The 17901-nt window shown below is 45.9% G+C and overlaps 4 protein-coding genes across 4 annotated transcripts; 3 read left to right on the forward strand and 1 right to left on the reverse strand.

Annotated features, from left to right (window-relative positions):
- Positions 1-523: 523 nt before the first annotated feature.
- On the reverse strand, positions 524-4283 carry LOC123442472 (NADH-ubiquinone oxidoreductase chain 2-like). Its single transcript, XM_045118521.1, has one exon. It carries the CDS (start codon positions 1321-1323, stop codon positions 730-732), a length of 594 nt encoding a protein of 197 aa, XP_044974456.1. The 5' UTR covers positions 1324-4283; the 3' UTR covers positions 524-729.
- A 1434-nt stretch (positions 4284-5717) lies between these two features.
- LOC123442474 (NADH-ubiquinone oxidoreductase chain 3) lies at positions 5718-6833 on the forward strand. The gene has a single exon (XM_045118525.1). The coding sequence runs from the start codon at positions 6477-6479 to the stop codon at positions 6831-6833; it is 357 nt and encodes a 118-aa protein (XP_044974460.1). The 5' UTR covers positions 5718-6476.
- Positions 6834-6877: 44 nt separating this feature from the next.
- LOC123442473 (ribosomal protein S12, mitochondrial) lies at positions 6878-7282 on the forward strand. The gene has a single exon (XM_045118522.1). It carries the CDS (start codon positions 6878-6880, stop codon positions 7253-7255), a length of 378 nt encoding a protein of 125 aa, XP_044974457.1. The 3' UTR covers positions 7256-7282.
- Positions 7283-12781: 5499 nt separating this feature from the next.
- Positions 12782-17471, forward strand: LOC123441283 (uncharacterized tatC-like protein ymf16). The gene is made up of 2 exons (XM_045117766.1): positions 12782-12928; positions 16857-17471. The coding sequence occupies exons 1-2, from the start codon at positions 12782-12784 to the stop codon at positions 17469-17471; spliced, it is 762 nt and encodes a 253-aa protein (XP_044973701.1).
- Positions 17472-17901: the final 430 nt, after the last annotated feature.

A 17901-nucleotide genomic window follows, 5' to 3' on the forward strand; every position in this document is an offset into this window, starting at 1 on the left:
GCAGAGCCGTTTCATGAGCGGGGGGGCTAAGCGCAGTTCTTTGAATCAAAGGTTTCATGAAATCGAAATCGATTCTTTTTTAGATATCTGGATAGATGGATGGATCTATCTTTCTATTCAGATATCTTTTGCAATCAGCCCCAAATCCTTGATTTGGCCAGGAAACAAAGCACTGCTTTGGGCCCAGGAAGCGAAGGGAATGAGCTCGGCTGCTTCTCCCCCACACTTCTTTATTTCTCCGTGCCCCTTCCGCATGCGCTTCGCGCGCCATTGGCGCTTTGCTCTCCTCTTATTTCTTCATTGGAGGGTTCGGATGGACTTCGCCGTTCTTTCCCAACGAAAATGGAAAGGGCTGTATCACATCGAGATGTCGATTCGTTTTCCGCCCCAAATGAGATGGGGAATTAGTCACCTCTGTCCCTTCATCTTTTTCAAAGGAATCGAGGCCCGGCCCGGCTCGCGTCGTTCCAACAACCAACGGGGAGCACCTCAGTATACGATCGCACGCAGTAACTGGGAGTCCTATTACACCTAAGGCCAACTTCCATTCACCAAACCCAGGTTCATCTCGTGTAGTGATTGTGGACTCGTACAAGGATATGGAGTCGACGGTTGATGTATCAGACTCGACCCTGTCTTTCGTAGCATGCATTCCCATCTGTGTTGCAACTGATTCGGTAAGCTACGTGTCCGGTGCACGGAAAACTGCCTTCGGTCTCCCAACCTTACTCATGGCAACCTTCCGGCCGCCCAACGACCTATAACGCTAGTCACTACTCCCACTGGGGCTAGGAAGTAAGCCCCACAACCCAAAGCGGCGAAGAACAAATAGAATTTGCTACAAAAGCCGGCTAACGGGGGTATTCCTGCGTATGAGAACATTGTAATGGAGAAGGTCATAGCCGAAATAGGATTCGTTTTGGCTAGAGCGCCCAAATCCGCTATATATTTGACACGGGTTTGCCGTAATGCTGGAACTATGGCGAATGCATCTATCGTCATTGATGCATAAATAAATATACCAATTAGTAGTGATTGAATTCCTTCTATGGTTCCACATGAGAAACCAGTACGAATATAACCTACATGTCCAATCGAACTATGAGCTAGAGGTCTTTTGACTTTCGTTTGGGCCATGGCGGCCAGTGCTCCTAAGATCATAGAAGCAATGCTGCAGAAAAAGAAGATTTGTTGTAATGTACCCCCATAGGAAGCAACAATAGAAACACGTGACATATTTGCAGAAATAGAGATTTTAGGCGCAATAGAAAGGAATGCTGTCACCGGGGTGGGTGAACCCTCATAGATATCAGGTGCCCACATATATAGAGTCAAAAGAGAGATTGAGTCCGAGGGAGAGGGGGGTTTTCTTGGGGCTCGAGAGATTGAATAGATAGGGCCCCACAAGTTGTTAATTCGCCGCTGGGGAATTCACACAAAAGGGAAGGACTTATTCTCAACGAAAAAAGTGCTCTCTGAACCGAACGTGAAAGTTGTTTTCCATCAGACGGCTGTTCACGTAACTCCACTCTCGGCTTGGATTATATATCCATTTGGTCCGCTCTCGGCCATTCCACACGCTGCCTAGCAGAGACGTGGTTATCTGAAGTGGATTCTATCTTTTGTAGTAGATGCCGAACCTGCTGCTCAGTGGGCGGGCGCAGCAGCTACATGGACCCCTTTCTTTATGTTGTTGCCAGCGCTTTCCCGGGCCGAGCCGGAATTCTTTATTAGAACGTCGGCAGGCAAAGCCCGAAGGAAGGCTGCTATCCCCTCGGCCTTCTTCCTTTTCGATGAAAAACAAATCGACATCTCAATCTCCGAAAGCGTTTTCCTTACCCAGCTAATATCCCCCCCTTCGTCGAGCCTTTCCTTTAGTGGTAAGGGATATGCACCTTATCTGAACGTCGGCAGGCATTCCGGAATTCTCCTTTTTTGGCCCCGGGTGAACATAGGCTCAAACATGATTGGAGGGGTCCTAGCTACGCCATGCGTTCAATAAAAAAAAAGCAAGCCTCTGGGAAGCTGCAGGGATTACAAAAAGAGGGTGCTTTCCTGTGTTGCACTGAAAAAAGGACAAAGGAGAAGACGCTCTTCGACTTTCTTTCTTCCTCCGCGCCCGCCTAAGCCCGGCCCGCGTTAGAGGGGAAGATTAGCAAAGCGGAAAAAGACAGAGGGAGGGGGAGCTGCATCTTATTCTCTTCGCGAGAACTTCAGGATCGGAGAAGCATTCGGAAGGGGCGAGGCCTTCATTTCGTTGGCAGAAGCAGAAACGATCCAATCCATTCGGGGCTTCGGGGAACCCAAAAACGAACTCTGTTTACTTTTTTCATAGATAGATGATATATATAGGAATAATATATACATCCCTTTACTTTAGATGTCTATGTATCTATTTTGGAATCATCTCCCGATTCTCTTTTTTTTCTAATTCGCACTGCTCTTTCTCTCTAAATTGCATCAAAGAAAATAGAGAGAGAGAGAGCAGATGGATCCTATCCCCTATAACGAACACTCATTCCTATCTATTGATAGAAAAGAAAGATCTTCGTCACGGACTTTGTCTTTGTTCTTTTTTTTTAGATTTGAGGAATTCCTCATATCCAAGGCAGCTCCCCACAAACACCCCACCCATATGACTATGCCCCCTTTTGAATCGACAGTAGATTGGGCTTCATAGCTACTTTCATTCTAAAGACGAATATTAGTCAATAGGCAGGCTTCTTTCAGTAGCAAACATATTCATTTTCACCGGGCTCCGCGCACCTTTGGTACTTCTGGAGGGCAAGCAGTTTTATAGTGACTTCTTTCTTAGGGTAGGGCGACGAATACTTCCAATTCCGGAAAGGTCATTGGGTCGCCTTTGGAAGCTAAAGCGAAAGTTGTAGAAAGCCGGGAGAAAAAGCGAAAGCTTGCTCGAAACGGCCTATACCCTAACCCTCGGAAGCGAAGACGCAAAGCGTCACTTTTTTGAAAAGGAAGGAGTTTTTTCTGACTGAATCCATCCATAAAGCCGCCAAGGAAACGAAGTTCGTTCCCTTTCATCAAGTGGGTAAGGTAGGCAAACCACTTAAGCTTTGCCTTAGACTGACGGAACAAAGCTAAGAAGTAGGCTGAATGGAAAAAGGAAAGGGACAAGGGCGGTCGTCGCTTGGCGCGAAGGCTGCTGGTTCGGTACGGTACTAAAGGTCCTCGGACTTCCAGGCGGTTTTTCTTTTGGGCTGCTGTGAACCCTTGGATCTCGCCAATACAGCCTCCTATGGTTTTCGTTACCGAGATATCTTTTCTTTTTTCCCAGGGATTTTTTGGGTAATCAGCTCCCATGCTGCAAACAGTCAAATCTGAACCTTGTCGCTCTTCTTTCCTCGTGGGCAGGAAGCACACCAGCAGCGTGCGTTGCGTGATTCCACTGTGTTTTTTGCACTTGACTGGGTGGACAGTTGACCGGAAGATAACTTCGATTCGCCCGGCCAGCAGGCGGGCGGCGTGCTTATCTTGTGTGACAACACTACAGAGCGAGTAGCTCTTCTAGTCGGGCAGCTGTGTGACAACACTCCTGAGAAAGCGGCGCTTTTGTGTAACATGCTATGGTCTCAACGCCCTTACGAGGTAGTGATGAGTTTCACGCGCTCTAAGCCCGGCCCGCGCGCAGTTAGGAGGATTGGCCGCTATCTGAGCGGTACCACCCACCCTACCCTACTACCTATAGGGGGCCGTCCGTCCTACAGCCGCCCGAAAAGGAACTGCAGTAATCTTGAATAGGGATCCTACAACGATAAAAAGAATCCCCATAAAAATACCACTAGATCGAGCACCAGTGATTTCGTATCCGGTCAAAATCTTGGCTAATTGATCGAAGTGGGTAGCTCCAGTAGACCCATAGATCATGGAACAAATAGGGTGGGTAGGCCCAACCACCACACTACACGTATAGACGCGAACCCCCCTCCTTACCGTACGTGCGACTCTCACCGCATACGGCTCGCACAAAGACTCCAAAATCCATCCCGAGCTTTTTATTCCACCTCTCCCTCCTCTCCAATCCTCGATCAAACTAGCCTTCCCCAGCAAGAAAACGTATCCGCTTTAGCAACAAAGCGCTCATCCCTTGCTTGTTCTTGAGCGCGCAAGGCGCTCAAGACGGTGATTCTTGCTTAAAAAAGGGCTAAAGCACTCCAGCTTCGAAGCTGGAGTTTGCAACTTCAAAACTACAGGTTTTAGCCCTCCTGCTGGGTGGGCGCTTCCTTCGTCTATCGTATGTCTCGCTTGGCTTCGTCCCGAACCAAGGAGGCATGATGACGGGCGCGTGCGTGTGCCGACTGCAGAGACTACAAGCCGACGCCGGAAGCGACTCGCTTCTATTCTCGATTGGATATAGATGGGGAATCTCTATAGATCGTCTTTTTTCGACAACCTCTCTAAAACGCATACGATAAAATTGCACTTCACGGCACGGCAAAAAAAAAAGAGCTTCGCTCGATTGGCCCTCCTAGGCTTCCGCCTACTTTCTCTTCTCTTAAGTCTACAACAAGTGGGAGAGGCAGGATTCGAACCTACGTAATTAATCGTGAAGAGAGTGCTAAAGGAGTCATTCAGAAGTGAGTGAAGGGGCGCAGAAAAAAGCTCATTTCTTTCATTCAGGAATGGACACTGGACCAGAATGAAATGTGGGAATATCGGGATTGGCAGATTTGTTATATTGAAATAAAAAAAAACTCAACACGACTAGTGAATTCAAATTAGAGTCACTTGCGGATTTCTTCAAATTGTTGTAGTGTAGTATTGTGGTTTTTCAGTAAAGACCCCGACCTATAAATATTCACAGCCCGGCTCATACGGGCGGACAATATTCACCCAGAGCCCCGTTGCGACCGCAATGCTGTTCTTGAAGGACCTTACCTTAGAGCAAAAAAAAGGGAATAGAAGTTAGGAAGACTACTGACGTAGGGCGGCGGGTGAGCTCAACCTCGAACCAAACAAGCAACGGATTGAGCAACTAGCGCGAAAGCCGTTGCGCGTTAGCGCATCCGTTTTCTTGCTCCATCGTTATTAGTTTCTATTCTCTCCCTGCACGAACCTCGGTCCAATCAATTTGTTTGGAATTGGGGTTAGGACCGGTTAGAACTCCCATTTCCCGATCGGAGGTTTGAGCTGCTATGGCAAGCTTTTTTTCCGAATAGTGGGTATGGGGAACCCACCGTACCAACACGATTGGCTGGTGTTGCTGATACCGGACCCGTTATAACCCCGATTGGAAGGGCAGGCCAGTCTGAGGCTCTGGGGATGCGAGGCCATTGAAAGTGAGTATCCCATATTCTATGACGGAGATAGAGCATTAATTGCAGTTTTCACCCCACCTTAACGACCGAGCGAGGGATGAAATCTTTCGACGACTAGGGAGGCGTCACCCGAGGCCGATTCCAGTGGATCACTATAGAATCTTCTAGAAGCAGGTTCTCCGGGCACTATGGTAGGACGTGGATCGATCATGACGAGAATGGACTTCTCCGTCATGTAATGGTTTAGAAGAGTCACGGTCCTGTTCCCCGCCGGGCTTTTTCCCTTCTCGACTAGACGAAGGAGATATTCATTCCATTCAGGCAGGTGAGGAAGGGCGGCGTCGGCTTGACCCTGTCTTCTCTCTTGGTCGGGTCGGAGGCTAAGTTTCTCATTCAGTGGTGAGGTGTTCATAGAAAGCAAGGTCTCGCCCAACGAGTGGAGGATTTGGTTTGGATGGGGTCTCGCTTGGACGCTGGGGAGATCCATAGATCTGGATAGAGTCTTTCTCGCTCAGTAAAGAAGAGTACGCGCGCTACGGCTTACGCAGTGGATCTTCGGGCAACCAACCCGGCACATCCAATTCCGATCAACAACTTGGAGGTATGGCTGAGTGGCTTAAGGCATTGGTTTGCTAAATCGACATACAAGAAGATTGTATCATGGGTTCGAATCCCATTTCCTCCGGCACGGAAGTAGAACGGGCGGGCGAAATTACGTGAGAGAAAGAACCTCAGATTGATGGAGTCCACCGTCGGACAGAATAGCTGCTTAGTGACTAGGAGCGGAGCGCCCCTTTCTTGTTCTTGGTGGCGTCTATAGCGAAGAAGACCTTCCCGAACGAGGGCCGTCCAGTCCCTGGCCGGCTCTCGGTTCTTGAGCAAGCTCCTCCACTGCAGGTAGGATGCTCATAGATGAAGAAAAGAGACTTTAGGCAAGTGGTTCTGGTAGCTCAGCTGGTTAGAGCAAAACAAGCAACGGATTGAGCAACTAGCGCGAAAGCCGTTGCGCGTTAGCGCATCCGTTTTCTTGCTGGACTGCAAATCCTTTTTTTCTTGTTTCAGTGGGAAGAGCAAGGGGCATTGCCCTTGAAATCCTTCAGTGGTTCGAATCCACATCTGAGCGTATTTTTTTCGGTATGCCGCTCCGCGAGCAAGGAGCGCCGCGAGGAGAGCGAGAGAACGAAGTGGGCTTTGGTGATGTCGGAATTTGCACCTATTTGTATCTATTTAGTGATCAGTCCGCTAGTTTCTTTGATTCCACTCGGTGTTCCTTTTCCATTTGCTTCCAATAGTTCGACCTATCCAGAAAAATTGTCGGCCTACGAATGTGGTTCCGATCCCTCCGGTGATGCCAGAAGTCGTTTCGATATACGATTTTATCCGGTTCCTATTTTATTTATTATCCCTGATCCGGAAGTCACCTTTTCTTTTCCTTGGGCAGTACCTCCTAACAAGATTGATCTGTTTGGATCTTGGTCCATGATGGCCTTTTTATTGATTTTGACGATTGGATCTCTCTATGAATGGAAAAGGGGTGCTTCGGATCGGGAGTAACCACTTTTGAAAGGGCAAAGGGGGGAAGGACATAGGAAAGAGGGATGCCTACAAAAAATCAATTGATTCGTCATGGTAGAGAAGAAAAACGGCGCACGGACCGTACTCGAGCTTCGGATCAATGTCCCCAGAAGCAAGGAGTATGCCTGCGTGTTTCGACGAGAACACCGAAAAAACCTAATTCAGCTCTACGTAAGATAGCAAAAGTACGGTTGAGCAATCGACATGATATATTTGCTCACATTCCAGGCGAAGGTCATAATTCGCAGGAACATTCTATAGTCTTAGTCAGAGGAGGTAGAGTGAAAGATTCGCCAGGTGTGAAATCCCATCGTATTCGAGGAGTCAAGGATTTGCTGGGAATTCCGGATCGTAGAAAGGGAAGATCTAAATATGGTGCAGAAAGACCTAAATCGAAATGAATGGAAGATGCCTCTGGAACTTTTTGGTTCTTTTTTGGGGGCGATATGGAAGCAGCTAGCTCCCTTTCCCTTATTACGTTACCATTTCTCTCCGCTATTCTTCGCTTAGAAGGGCTTGACTTACTTAACTTACCGCTTTCCCGAAACTAGCTAAAAAAGGGTCAGGTATACCTGCCTGATGAGATAGGGTTTTTTCTAAAGCGGGAGCTGCTGTCGGTATGGGCAATTTCTTAAGTTCTTTGATTGATTCCGTCCCCGAGTGCTACCAAAGTTCCTCTAATTCCTCAGCCAGATATTCCCCTTGCCAGACTTTCCCGATAGCGGAATCGATAGATGTTACCACGGAGCGGTACCTAGCAACCTTCATTCCTGCTTTTCCGTCTTGCCTTTGCTACTTGAGAGAATGCCTTTGACCGAGCAGCTCTTCCACTCATTTTATTAGCAATCAAACCTCTTCCCTTCAACTCGTACCGAAGGCTATGTCCCAGTAAGCATTTCCTCTGTTTCCTTGTTTCCCACCTCTGACCTTCCGCTATGACATGACCAGTCCACTAATAAGTCAGGTATCTCTGAAAAGTAAGACCGTCCTCTTCCCTTCGTCAATAGAAGAACTCCAACCATGCTTTCTTGAAATAGCAGTTATTGTCTTCCTGGTCAGCTTTCGACGAGTGACTCTTGGTTGCGGGGCCAGGGGGGGACCTACTATCTACTTAACCGCTAGGCAAAGAGGGAGGAGCCAGGAAGCGGGCGTTTAGTGAGGAAGAGACAAAAAAGCATTTAGTCGATAAAGATGAGTGCTTTCGATCGGCTTGTTGCACTAAAGCTGCGAGGGCCATTGCAGTTAGGATTGCAGCAGAAGACATTTTATCCATTCCTGCTTGAGTGCTTTCCTAAAGCAGCCTAAACAGGATCAATAGAATATCACACATGCGCCATTACTATGCCTCACGTTCTAGTTCTAAACGCAAGGAACTTACACATATTAGTATAAGAATAGGAAAGGACCTGGAGCGGTAGATCCGCTCATCCTGGCTTCGAATCCTAGTTCAGTTGCCACGGGAACCTTAGCGCCGCGTGTGTGTTGTCCTCCAAGAAAAAGAAAGAGGCATAGAAAGAGTGACAAAGCTCAATCCAAAACATGAAAGCGGAATCACAACTGTCTCACGAAAGAAGGGTCTCAAGCAGTGTGTTCATGGTCACTCCAAACATAGGATTTTCGGCATATACTCTTGAAGAGTAGCTTTCCCTTTCCGTGCGCAGAGGGGATAGATTAAGTATTCATCTGCTGGTAAAAGGCTTGAAGGTTTAGCGTAACCCAGAATAACCTGTTGGAGGAATAACCGCTGTTAGGTGCCTAGCCTTTAATGCTTGCAAAGTCGCTAGGCGGGGTGATAAGATGAAAAGTTATATGCATCTCAATAGGCCTACTTGCCTTAAAACTAGACCCCCTGGGGAAAAGCCCACTCCGTCCGTAAGACAAACTCAAGGAGGCTGACTTGACCAGGAAGCCAGTCTTGTAATAGTAAAAGCAACCTATCGCGCTGGGTCACCACTCCTTCCAGAGTAGCCCACAACCCATGATATGGTATATGGCTAGACTGTCTAGGGCTCCAGCTATACCTATATATAACTACCAACTGGGACAAACTTCGCCCTACGCGGAGTATATAATCGGCTACCGTATATTTAGCCCTTGACATATGACATATAAATGATATTGAACAAACCTAGAAAGACTCTGGTGATGGATAGAGGCGGATGCGCCGCCACTCTGCTTTAAACAACCGCTTATGTTCTTCGGCATCGCCTTTGCATAAAGGCGTGGTTAATCCTCTAAGATAGAAAACACCACAATTTTCCGGGGTCAAGTGCAGGTAGAAAGACATCCTTCGTTACCGCGCTGAAACAACAACAATTCCTGCAAAAAAAATTTGCTTTCCTATCAAGTAACGCCTTCTCCACTTGACTCCACTGGTCAAGAACTCTGGAGCTTCATCCGAGATCCTTCCCAAATGAACATCCTAGCCCAGTAACAATATTTATTTTATCTCTTCCGCCTAGAAAATAGAAAAAATTGCTAAATATCTTCTTGATGAAGACGATTTTCCTCATGTTTCTATCGTTGTGCTGTTCTACCCACAGCTTATCGATAATGAATTCCTTTCATTTCCTAGATCTCTTGTTTTTAGAAAACGAAAAGCAAGTAGAAAAGATAGGTGTAAAGCCTCCGATTCTCCTTTCGAGAACTTAAATGCAAAGATAAGGAGAAAAGCCTTTGCTTCTTCTTTCGATTGGATAGAATAGAAGCTCATACTCGACTTCAACAACAGGTTTGGTGCTGATGTGTCCAAATCCCATGCTCCTACGCCGGGTTGATTGATGTGTCAAAGACTAATGCTCCTTCTAAGGTTGATAAAGGTAAAGCAGTGGCCCAAGAACCCACTACATCTAAGCCCAAGTCCAAACAAAACTAGACCTGAATCAAGTTGTTTGCCTACCCGCCGTTATGTCTTAGCTAGGAATGAGCTGTGAACAAAATCGAAATAGTTGTTACTTGAGTCGATAATGACTTTGTGTCGGTTTGCTATTTTCTATAAATTGGACTGGTACCATGTATTGTAACATAAGCTTTTGTATAAGAGCTGAGATGTAGTTAAGATTACACTTGATCCTCTCTCTGTTTTGTTGCTTCCTTCCATTATCTACAACAACTGGTATCAACACTAGGAACCTTCACGGTCAGGGTTTATTTTATTAGACCACTATGAACACTTGTAATTGGTTCTTTCTACTTCAGGCATGGTTCTCTCTAGTTAGTGGAAGAGTGTACAACATAGGGATTGGTATCAGTCACACATTTAGGAAAGAAAGTGAAAGGGGTGGGCAAGAGCGGACAAGAAGGGAGAAGTGAACTACTGACTAAACCAGAACTCATACTAGCCCATTCCTTCCCAGAACTGCACCGACTACAAGATGTATGAACCTATCGATCCACTTGTAGGGCGGAGATTGTATTTCTCTTTCGAGCGTTCAAAGCTCCAAGTGCTAGAATCAATGGATGCATGCCCAGCTCCAAATACAGATGCAAAGCCTCCAGACGGTGTTGATTCGGGAAGTAGTTGCGGTCACGTTTTCTTCTGGTGGATGGTATCGATCAGCGTTTGAAGGAAGCTCTGTTTTCCTATCAGCATTAGTCAGCTTTCGAGTCCTTCAAGCGAGTGCCGCAGGGAAAGGAAGAGTATTTCATCATGGCTATTTATTTGGATAAGTTAGGACAGTTTCTCTAAGGCCAGCTGTTGAGTTAGTCGGTTCATAGGTTGTCGTAAAATATGGCTTTTGGAAGCCTGGACTCTGATTACCGATTATGAAAGCGAGGACTCTTTTTCTCTCTCCCCATTAACGGAAAACTATCTTAACCTCCTTCAGCAAGTTCGTTATCTACAAGTAAGTTAGAGAATTCCTGTTGTCAAGCTAGTTATCTTATACAAGACTTTTCTATAAGGCCTGCAAGCAGGTTCAGGTGGAAGCAGGAAAGTAACACCACCTGGTTTTCTCACGGGGATGCCCCTTCCTTTCTATTCTATATTTGGCTGGGAGCCTTCTTTTACGAATAAGCCATTCTCTACCTTTCATCTCCCTGAGTCACAATTGGTGGTAAATCTACGGTTTATGGTTCACATATTTGCCATCTGGAAGACTATTTCCTTTTGATCAGCTTCTCTACATGTCGAGAGACAGAAGTCAACCATAGCCATAGCACAGAAAGAGAAATGAAAATGCCCATTGTACAGAATGCAATTCCACTCCTGAATAGTAACCCTTGTTTGTGGCTTTTGAGTCACAATGAAAAGGAAGAAAGAAGACTTTTCTAAGCGGCATCGTCCTGATTCAAGCTATTGATCAACCTTCACTTTCACTTCCCGAAGGGCGTTCGAAGCACCCAATCAAGGGTACTTCTCTCTAGCTTACAGAAACAATCACTTAGGCTGACGATGAGAAGTTTCGCCCCATGGCGAGTAAGATGTTTTCCAATCCATGGGAATGAAAGACATAGATAGCGAGCGGGCTACCCACTCTAAACCCACGCCAATCCTTACCATTGGTAACTCTAATTACAAGCCTAATTTGGAACAGAATACCGGTATTTTCTTTTGATTCAAGCACACGAGTCCGATCTCCGGTTAGTCAGATCCATGCATCGAAGATGGGAGCTAGCCAGGAACTAGATATGGTATTCTCTTTACTGCGCGCGATAGCTTAGTAAACTCTTTCCTGATCTGTTCTATTGGGCTCACTTCTGCTTATTCGCGTAGAGAGGCATATTTCATTCGATTTGGCTTTAGTTAGTACTTTTTTAGGGCAAGAGTAGGATTCAGGGAAGGAAGTGCTTGCCTTTCACCTGCTGATTGATTCTTATCTAAAACGATTATGCTTGGTCCTATGTAAATAAATGTCACATGCTATGTTTTTCTATGGCCTAGAAACGGCTTTATCCACCTGTTGTAGGGAATGCCTCAACGCATGTGTCTACCCACTCTTTTGTCTAATATGCTGGAACTCTCTCTCACCTCGAAATGCCATTTATAGATAGTTAGAATGTGCTTGCTGATATCGAAACACTCCTGGGGACGCCTGACCAACTTGAGATGCTCTTGTAGAAAGAACTCTATTTTGATCTAATCACCGGAACAGCAGCTTTAGGGCAGTATCCCACAGCTGGCTAATAAATATGCCTTTGCAGTCGTTATGAGCGATATCTTGGCGTACCATTAAAGGGAGTCAGTGGGCACCGTAAGTAGTAATCGAGAACTTGATGAACATACCAACCAGTATGTGAATCCGTAAGTGGAGGTTTTTTAGGCTATATCTAGCTTTCCCTGCCTGGTGAGCCTAGTCTTTCCATGATTTTAGTTCAGAAGGACTATCTGAATGCCATATACCAATCTCAATCCTCCAGCTAATAACCTATCACACACAGTGTGATATCTCCCTTTTCTCCATCTGCAGAAACTCCCTTCCCTATGTGACTTCAGCTTTCACCGGATGCGGAATTCTCGTTTTGTCCTTGGCTTATTCTTTCTCATGTCTCTATATAGGTATTCTTGTCTCTCTGCTCTGTTGAGCCTTGTTGCCATTTCTTATCTCCGGCTATGTGCCCAGCCCACCCGATCCTATTGACCAGTGTTGTCTGACCGAAAGGGAAAGATTGGGGAGAATACCTTGAGCTTGCCTTTTCCTTGGATACTCAATGGATTTCCCACGGCATTAAGGATTTCCTGTTTCCCCGAGTCAATCTTCCAGTTCCGGTTTCCTTTCAACCAATTCCAATCAGAGGAAGGAAGTCGGCTTTAGTTGCTCGCCCGCGCCTCCTGGGCTAATTCAAATCCTATGCTCCATGCTCTTGCGGGTTTGCTCCATTTGAACTTGTCCACACTGGCATAACCAGTATCTCCCCGGAACTAAGAGGCATGGATACCCATCTTTATCGATTCAAAGAAATGAATAAGTATCAGCGAGGCGGGGAATATGGGCCCGGTAGAGATAGGGATGATCGGCAAGCGCTACGAGCGGGGCCGATGTTTCGTGTTGTGGGTGGCCATCGGATTGTTCAGCGTGCCCATGCGGATCCCTACCAATGTCCTAGACTACAAGTTCGACAAACTTCCGGCTTGGGTCAGGATACAAAGTTACCCGGGATGGGCTTGCCCTCTGGATCACGCTGGGTCCTTGCTTGTTCCAACGTCATGCTAGGAATGTATCACGTGCCCATGCAAACCAAAGGAAAGCAGATACAACTATTACAGATCCTAGTCCTATTTCCCATCAGAACATAAGGGAGTGGGCTTCCTTTGTAACAGCTCTGTTCTGGTCGTGGCTCACCTCACTGGACCAACGCTTCTGGTCGGAAGCTGGTCGATCGCCTGGTCGGCAACCGGCACAACACCTTTGCCAGTGGGATTTCTGTTGGTTTTCGTACTATGCGCAATGAAAGTTTCCAAAAAAGGAGAGCTCTAAAAACAGCGTTCTACGGGGAGAATGTGATTTTTGTATACTTTGACCCCATACTGGCATGAAACTGATCGGAAAAAGGACCTCAAAAACACCCATTTATTAGGGGAATGTGAAAATTGATGGTTTTCGCCCATACTGGCATGAAACTTTCTCTTTTATTGAGCTCAAAAACAGGCAGAGGCAGAGCCGCGTCGGGCAACGAACAAGTAGAGAGTCGGAAGATAGTTGCAGCTAAAGCTAGCAGTAGTTGGAGCTAAAGCAAGCAATAGGTGTTCGGATAGTTGTGTTGATAGAGGTTGCTATAAGCCCTTGATTGGGGAGACCGAGGGATAGCAACGCTGAACCACACTATTCTTTTCTATTTAGATTTTGCCAGTGCCTCCCTTTGTGGCAGAGCGAGCGCCTTGACTAAGATAGATTGACTCTTTCATTCTTTTTTTTATTTTATTCTGGTTCCAATCGTTTGAGGAAAACCCCCTTTGGCATCAATGAAACTCTGTTATATAGGAGTTCAAAAACCTCATTTCGTTTGAGAGATAGTGGAATTTCTTCTTTCAACACATACATCGACGAGGGTGTCGATGACTTGAGTGAGGAATGGTCATGTGCTAGAGGCCGTACCTTTGGAGTAAGACCTCAACAAGGGGGTGTGCAGTTTAAATGTAAATGACGAGCATGGAGAGGCCAAGGTCATTTGTAATTAGGTGTGGCTGATGCAAGAAGACTGGCGAGCTGTCCATGGTGAGAAAAGTTGTGATGCTACTGCAGGGGGCATCCTGGTGTAGTTGAGGGCGCAGAACTTCTGTGCGGGTACAACTGGCACTTAAAAGACCTTCCGTGTAGATGAGTTCTCTTGAGTGAGACTAATCGAGTTACGAAGAAACCTTTGCGATGGTGCTGTGCAGTTGGGTTCTCTATGGAGGAACTTCGTTGTGGGGACCAAGGGGTCTTCTTAAGAAGAGTTGCTTTGATGAAAAGAGTGTAGCCATGATGGCAAGTCAAGGTGGGGCCCTGTGAAGGCAAGCCTTGTGTATGTTAGCGTGATGACGAGAGAAAGGAAATGCCCTGGAACAATAGCTGTCCGTAGCACACCCTGCAATGACTTCGACCAGCGGACCAGCCTATCCAATACCCTACGCCATGACCTTAGAAGTTCGTACCCCATGATATTCAATGACACCCGTAGACATTTGATCATTCATACCTCACAGTACGCTTTCTTTCTTTTTTTTGGACTTTGAATTCCAAGCGAAGGAAGCTCAGTGAAAGATAGACTGGGATTTGACAGCAAGAAGAAAGCAATCATAGTACGCGGCACACACCGCTGACGAATGAGATTGACGTCCCAAACCAACACAGGTTCAAGACTAAGTGCAGAACCAAGAATGCCGTGGATAGAAAAGTGAGTGCTTCCTCAAGCTTCATGAAGGAAGGGTCCAAGGACCTAAGCGACAACCTCTACGAAAAAGAAAAACCTATATATAGATAGTGGTATGTGTTCGCTGACACTAAATAGACTTGGCTCGGGGCAGAACTGAGTGGCTAGGCTAAGTTCCCTAGTCTTCTATTGGCCTACCCACCCCTACGACATGGAGGCGCTTACCCTTCTCCAACAAGCGTTCCACCACGCGGCGATTGATTACCGCTTTCCGTCTCAATCCGTTCCAGACCAAGCCCCTTCTCTGATCGGGGGAAGGTCATTCTAAAACATCAGATCTCCCATTGATGCTGATCAAAAATAAGTTTATCCACCTAGAATATATTCTAGGTACCGAAAGATTGGATGTCATTTCTCAACACCAGGCGGGACGAGCAGCCCTATACCACGTGTAGCCACACTCTAGTGTCCTTTTCTACTTAGTTGGACAGATCACTTCAGAAAATCGTATAAAAATCAAGCAAGAAAACGGATGCGCTAACGCGCAACGGCTTTCGCGCTAGTTGCTCAAAAAATCGTATAAAAATCAAGCAAGAAAAAGGTTCTGGCAGGCTGCGTGGGACTGTAAATCCTCTTTCGCTGGCTGGGCCCTTTGGACTCGAAATCCAAACGGAGTGAGTGGTTCGATTCCACTCTCAGAACGAGATTGAACGAAAGAAAATGCAAGTGAAACGAGACGAGAATCAAATTGTAGGCTTCTTTCCTAAAAGCGGTGGTTCTCGCCTCCCCGTGCCCAAAGCGGGGTGGGCGACAGCGCTGCGGTTCTTTTCTTTATCGATCGGTCGTGACGCCTTTTCCTTTTGTATGAGAAAGCGCTACAAAACATCCTTCTCGCGGGTTATCTTCTACTCAAGCAAGCTCTCTCCTATTCTTCATCCACCAACTAGCAGGAACGTAGGAGCACAAGAGGGTCATCATCTTCTGAAACGATTGGCTTTCGATCTGCTTTCCAAGAGGTGGTTTCTGACATGACCAGAAAGAGTGGAATTCTTGATAGGATTGGCATGTCAAGTTGCTTTCTCGGACCCTAACATAAACCACCTTATCCTCACTCAGATTGTTCTTTTGGACTGAGCAGAAGCACGACCTCTATCTGACGTTTTCTCTATCCCTTCTAATCTCTCAATGGCATTTCCATCTCTCGATTCAATCAATCAAGTAAGTCCGGATGACACTTGTCTTTATTTAGTGTTTCCCCGGCTATTCAGCCATTACTTGCATCTCAGGTTCTTTGTACCCTTTTTTAGTGCCATGCACACTAAGGTTTCTGGCATGACCGAATCTTTTGAGAATATCGCTTATTACGTTAATTTCTTCATCTTGATGTACTCAATCCATTCAAATTCCATAATTCCAATGCTATAGTGCCGTTTTTGAGTTCCTGTTTAACGACGATGCAAGTGTATTTCAGCAGTGGATGTTCCCTTCTTTTGTTTTTTGATTTACATGTTTTGGCTCGCTTTCGTCTTTTTCTGCGGCTAACTAGTATAGAAAATCCAAGTGGACGTTGTTCTTAAACTCCATAAGGATTAGAAGGTGGTTCTACCTCGTTGGATGGCATTCGTAAGCAGCTATGATATTTCTTATCTTTGATTAAGCGAAGCGACCTGGGATCTTTCAAGGAATGAGATCCGGGTATATAGTCATGATCTAGTGTTTAAGGATTTTATGACTGACCTCCTTATGAGTCATTTTCTTTACAATGAAATTCCGTTAGCTCTGTTTCCTCGCTTCCTCCGGCAAAAAGAGGATAATCGGTACCCCGCTGCTTGATCATTAAACCTGAAAGGGGATTTTTTCTAAGAAAAAGGTATCCATCTATAAAAGGCCAGAAGGAATATTTCCCTGGATTGACTAGTAGTGAAGATTATACATCATAGGTGCGCCCCTTGACCCGAGGAATTGATCGACAAATCATAGGCACCAACTGGACCAGGGCATCTAAATTCTTGTTAATATCTTCTTCGGCGATTGGCACCTGGTTATATCCTGAGTGGGCATCCAAGAGGCTCAATACAAGCTGCCGAATCTACCAGTAGGTCAGCTATCGGCATTGGATACTCGTCCTTTGGTGTGGCAAGATTCCTGTTTCTGAAGTCAACACATAACCGCTGACTTGCCATTCTTTTGAATCACTGGTTCAATATTTAGATATCCCCGGAAGTTAAAGAGCTACCATACGAGACTTCAATAGCATGCTCTTACTTCGTCTTTCCCTTAATAAGTCATCAAATTTGGTGCTTTTCGATCCCCAGTTGCTATGGGGAACAAAGGCAGAAATACAATAGAATCCTCCATTTAAGTGGTTCTCGCTTCTCCTTGTTCCTGCTCCTAACTCCTCCCCGGGTAGTTCCCAATGTTTGGCACTTTCCATACTTCGTGGGTGCAACATTAACAAATTCGCTCATGATCAAGTTACAACCTAAGATCTATGACTATATTATGTTAACTGTTCGTATTTTGTTCATTCCATCGGTATGCTCCCAGGTACCTGTAATTGTGATCTATTTGCCAGAACCAAGGGGTCTTTCTGTGGAAACCTTCACGAGCAATCGTCGTTTTTTGATGGTTTTTCCGCTTTTCACAGCTGCTCTTTCCACACCCCTGGATATCTGGTGCCAAACCGTCGCCCCTTTCCTTATATATTCGATAATCGAGTTTTGCTTTCTGCTGCTTCTTGTTCTGCTTTGCCGAGAGAATTTCACCTCTGTGGAATGCCCTATAGCTATATTTAGCTATATTACTCCTCTAGCTATATTTAGCTAGTTCACCGCTGTATATGACCAAGGTTTACACCTGAGAGTCGTAGTAAATCCTTGCATTCGTGAAACTGACCAGATGAGAACGAAACTGGTGGGAACAATCAACTATACGGCAGCTGCGAAGTTCTAGTTGGCTTCTGAAAATCAACTATGCTGAAATAGATTCTCTTTTGAGAGCCCTACATATACCGATCAAACATTCCATTTCAGACTTGTCTGCTTTACTATCTAATAAGTTTGATAGAAATCAAGGCGGGTATAGCTTCCTTTGATCCATACCGTAATATTCAAGCTGACTTTGTCAACTTATTCCCCTTTTTTCAGGTTGAATTGACAACGCTGTACTTTCTTCAACCATAGGAATCAGAATTTCGTAGGTAGAGGGGGCCAAGGTGCCAGAAACATGGATTTCATGGAAACAAGGTAATCCGTAG

The sequence above is a fragment of the Hordeum vulgare genome, chromosome 3H (assembly GCF_904849725.1).
Source record: "Hordeum vulgare subsp. vulgare chromosome 3H, MorexV3_pseudomolecules_assembly, whole genome shotgun sequence".
In the NCBI taxonomy this organism is placed as follows: Eukaryota; Viridiplantae; Streptophyta; class Magnoliopsida; order Poales; family Poaceae; genus Hordeum; species Hordeum vulgare.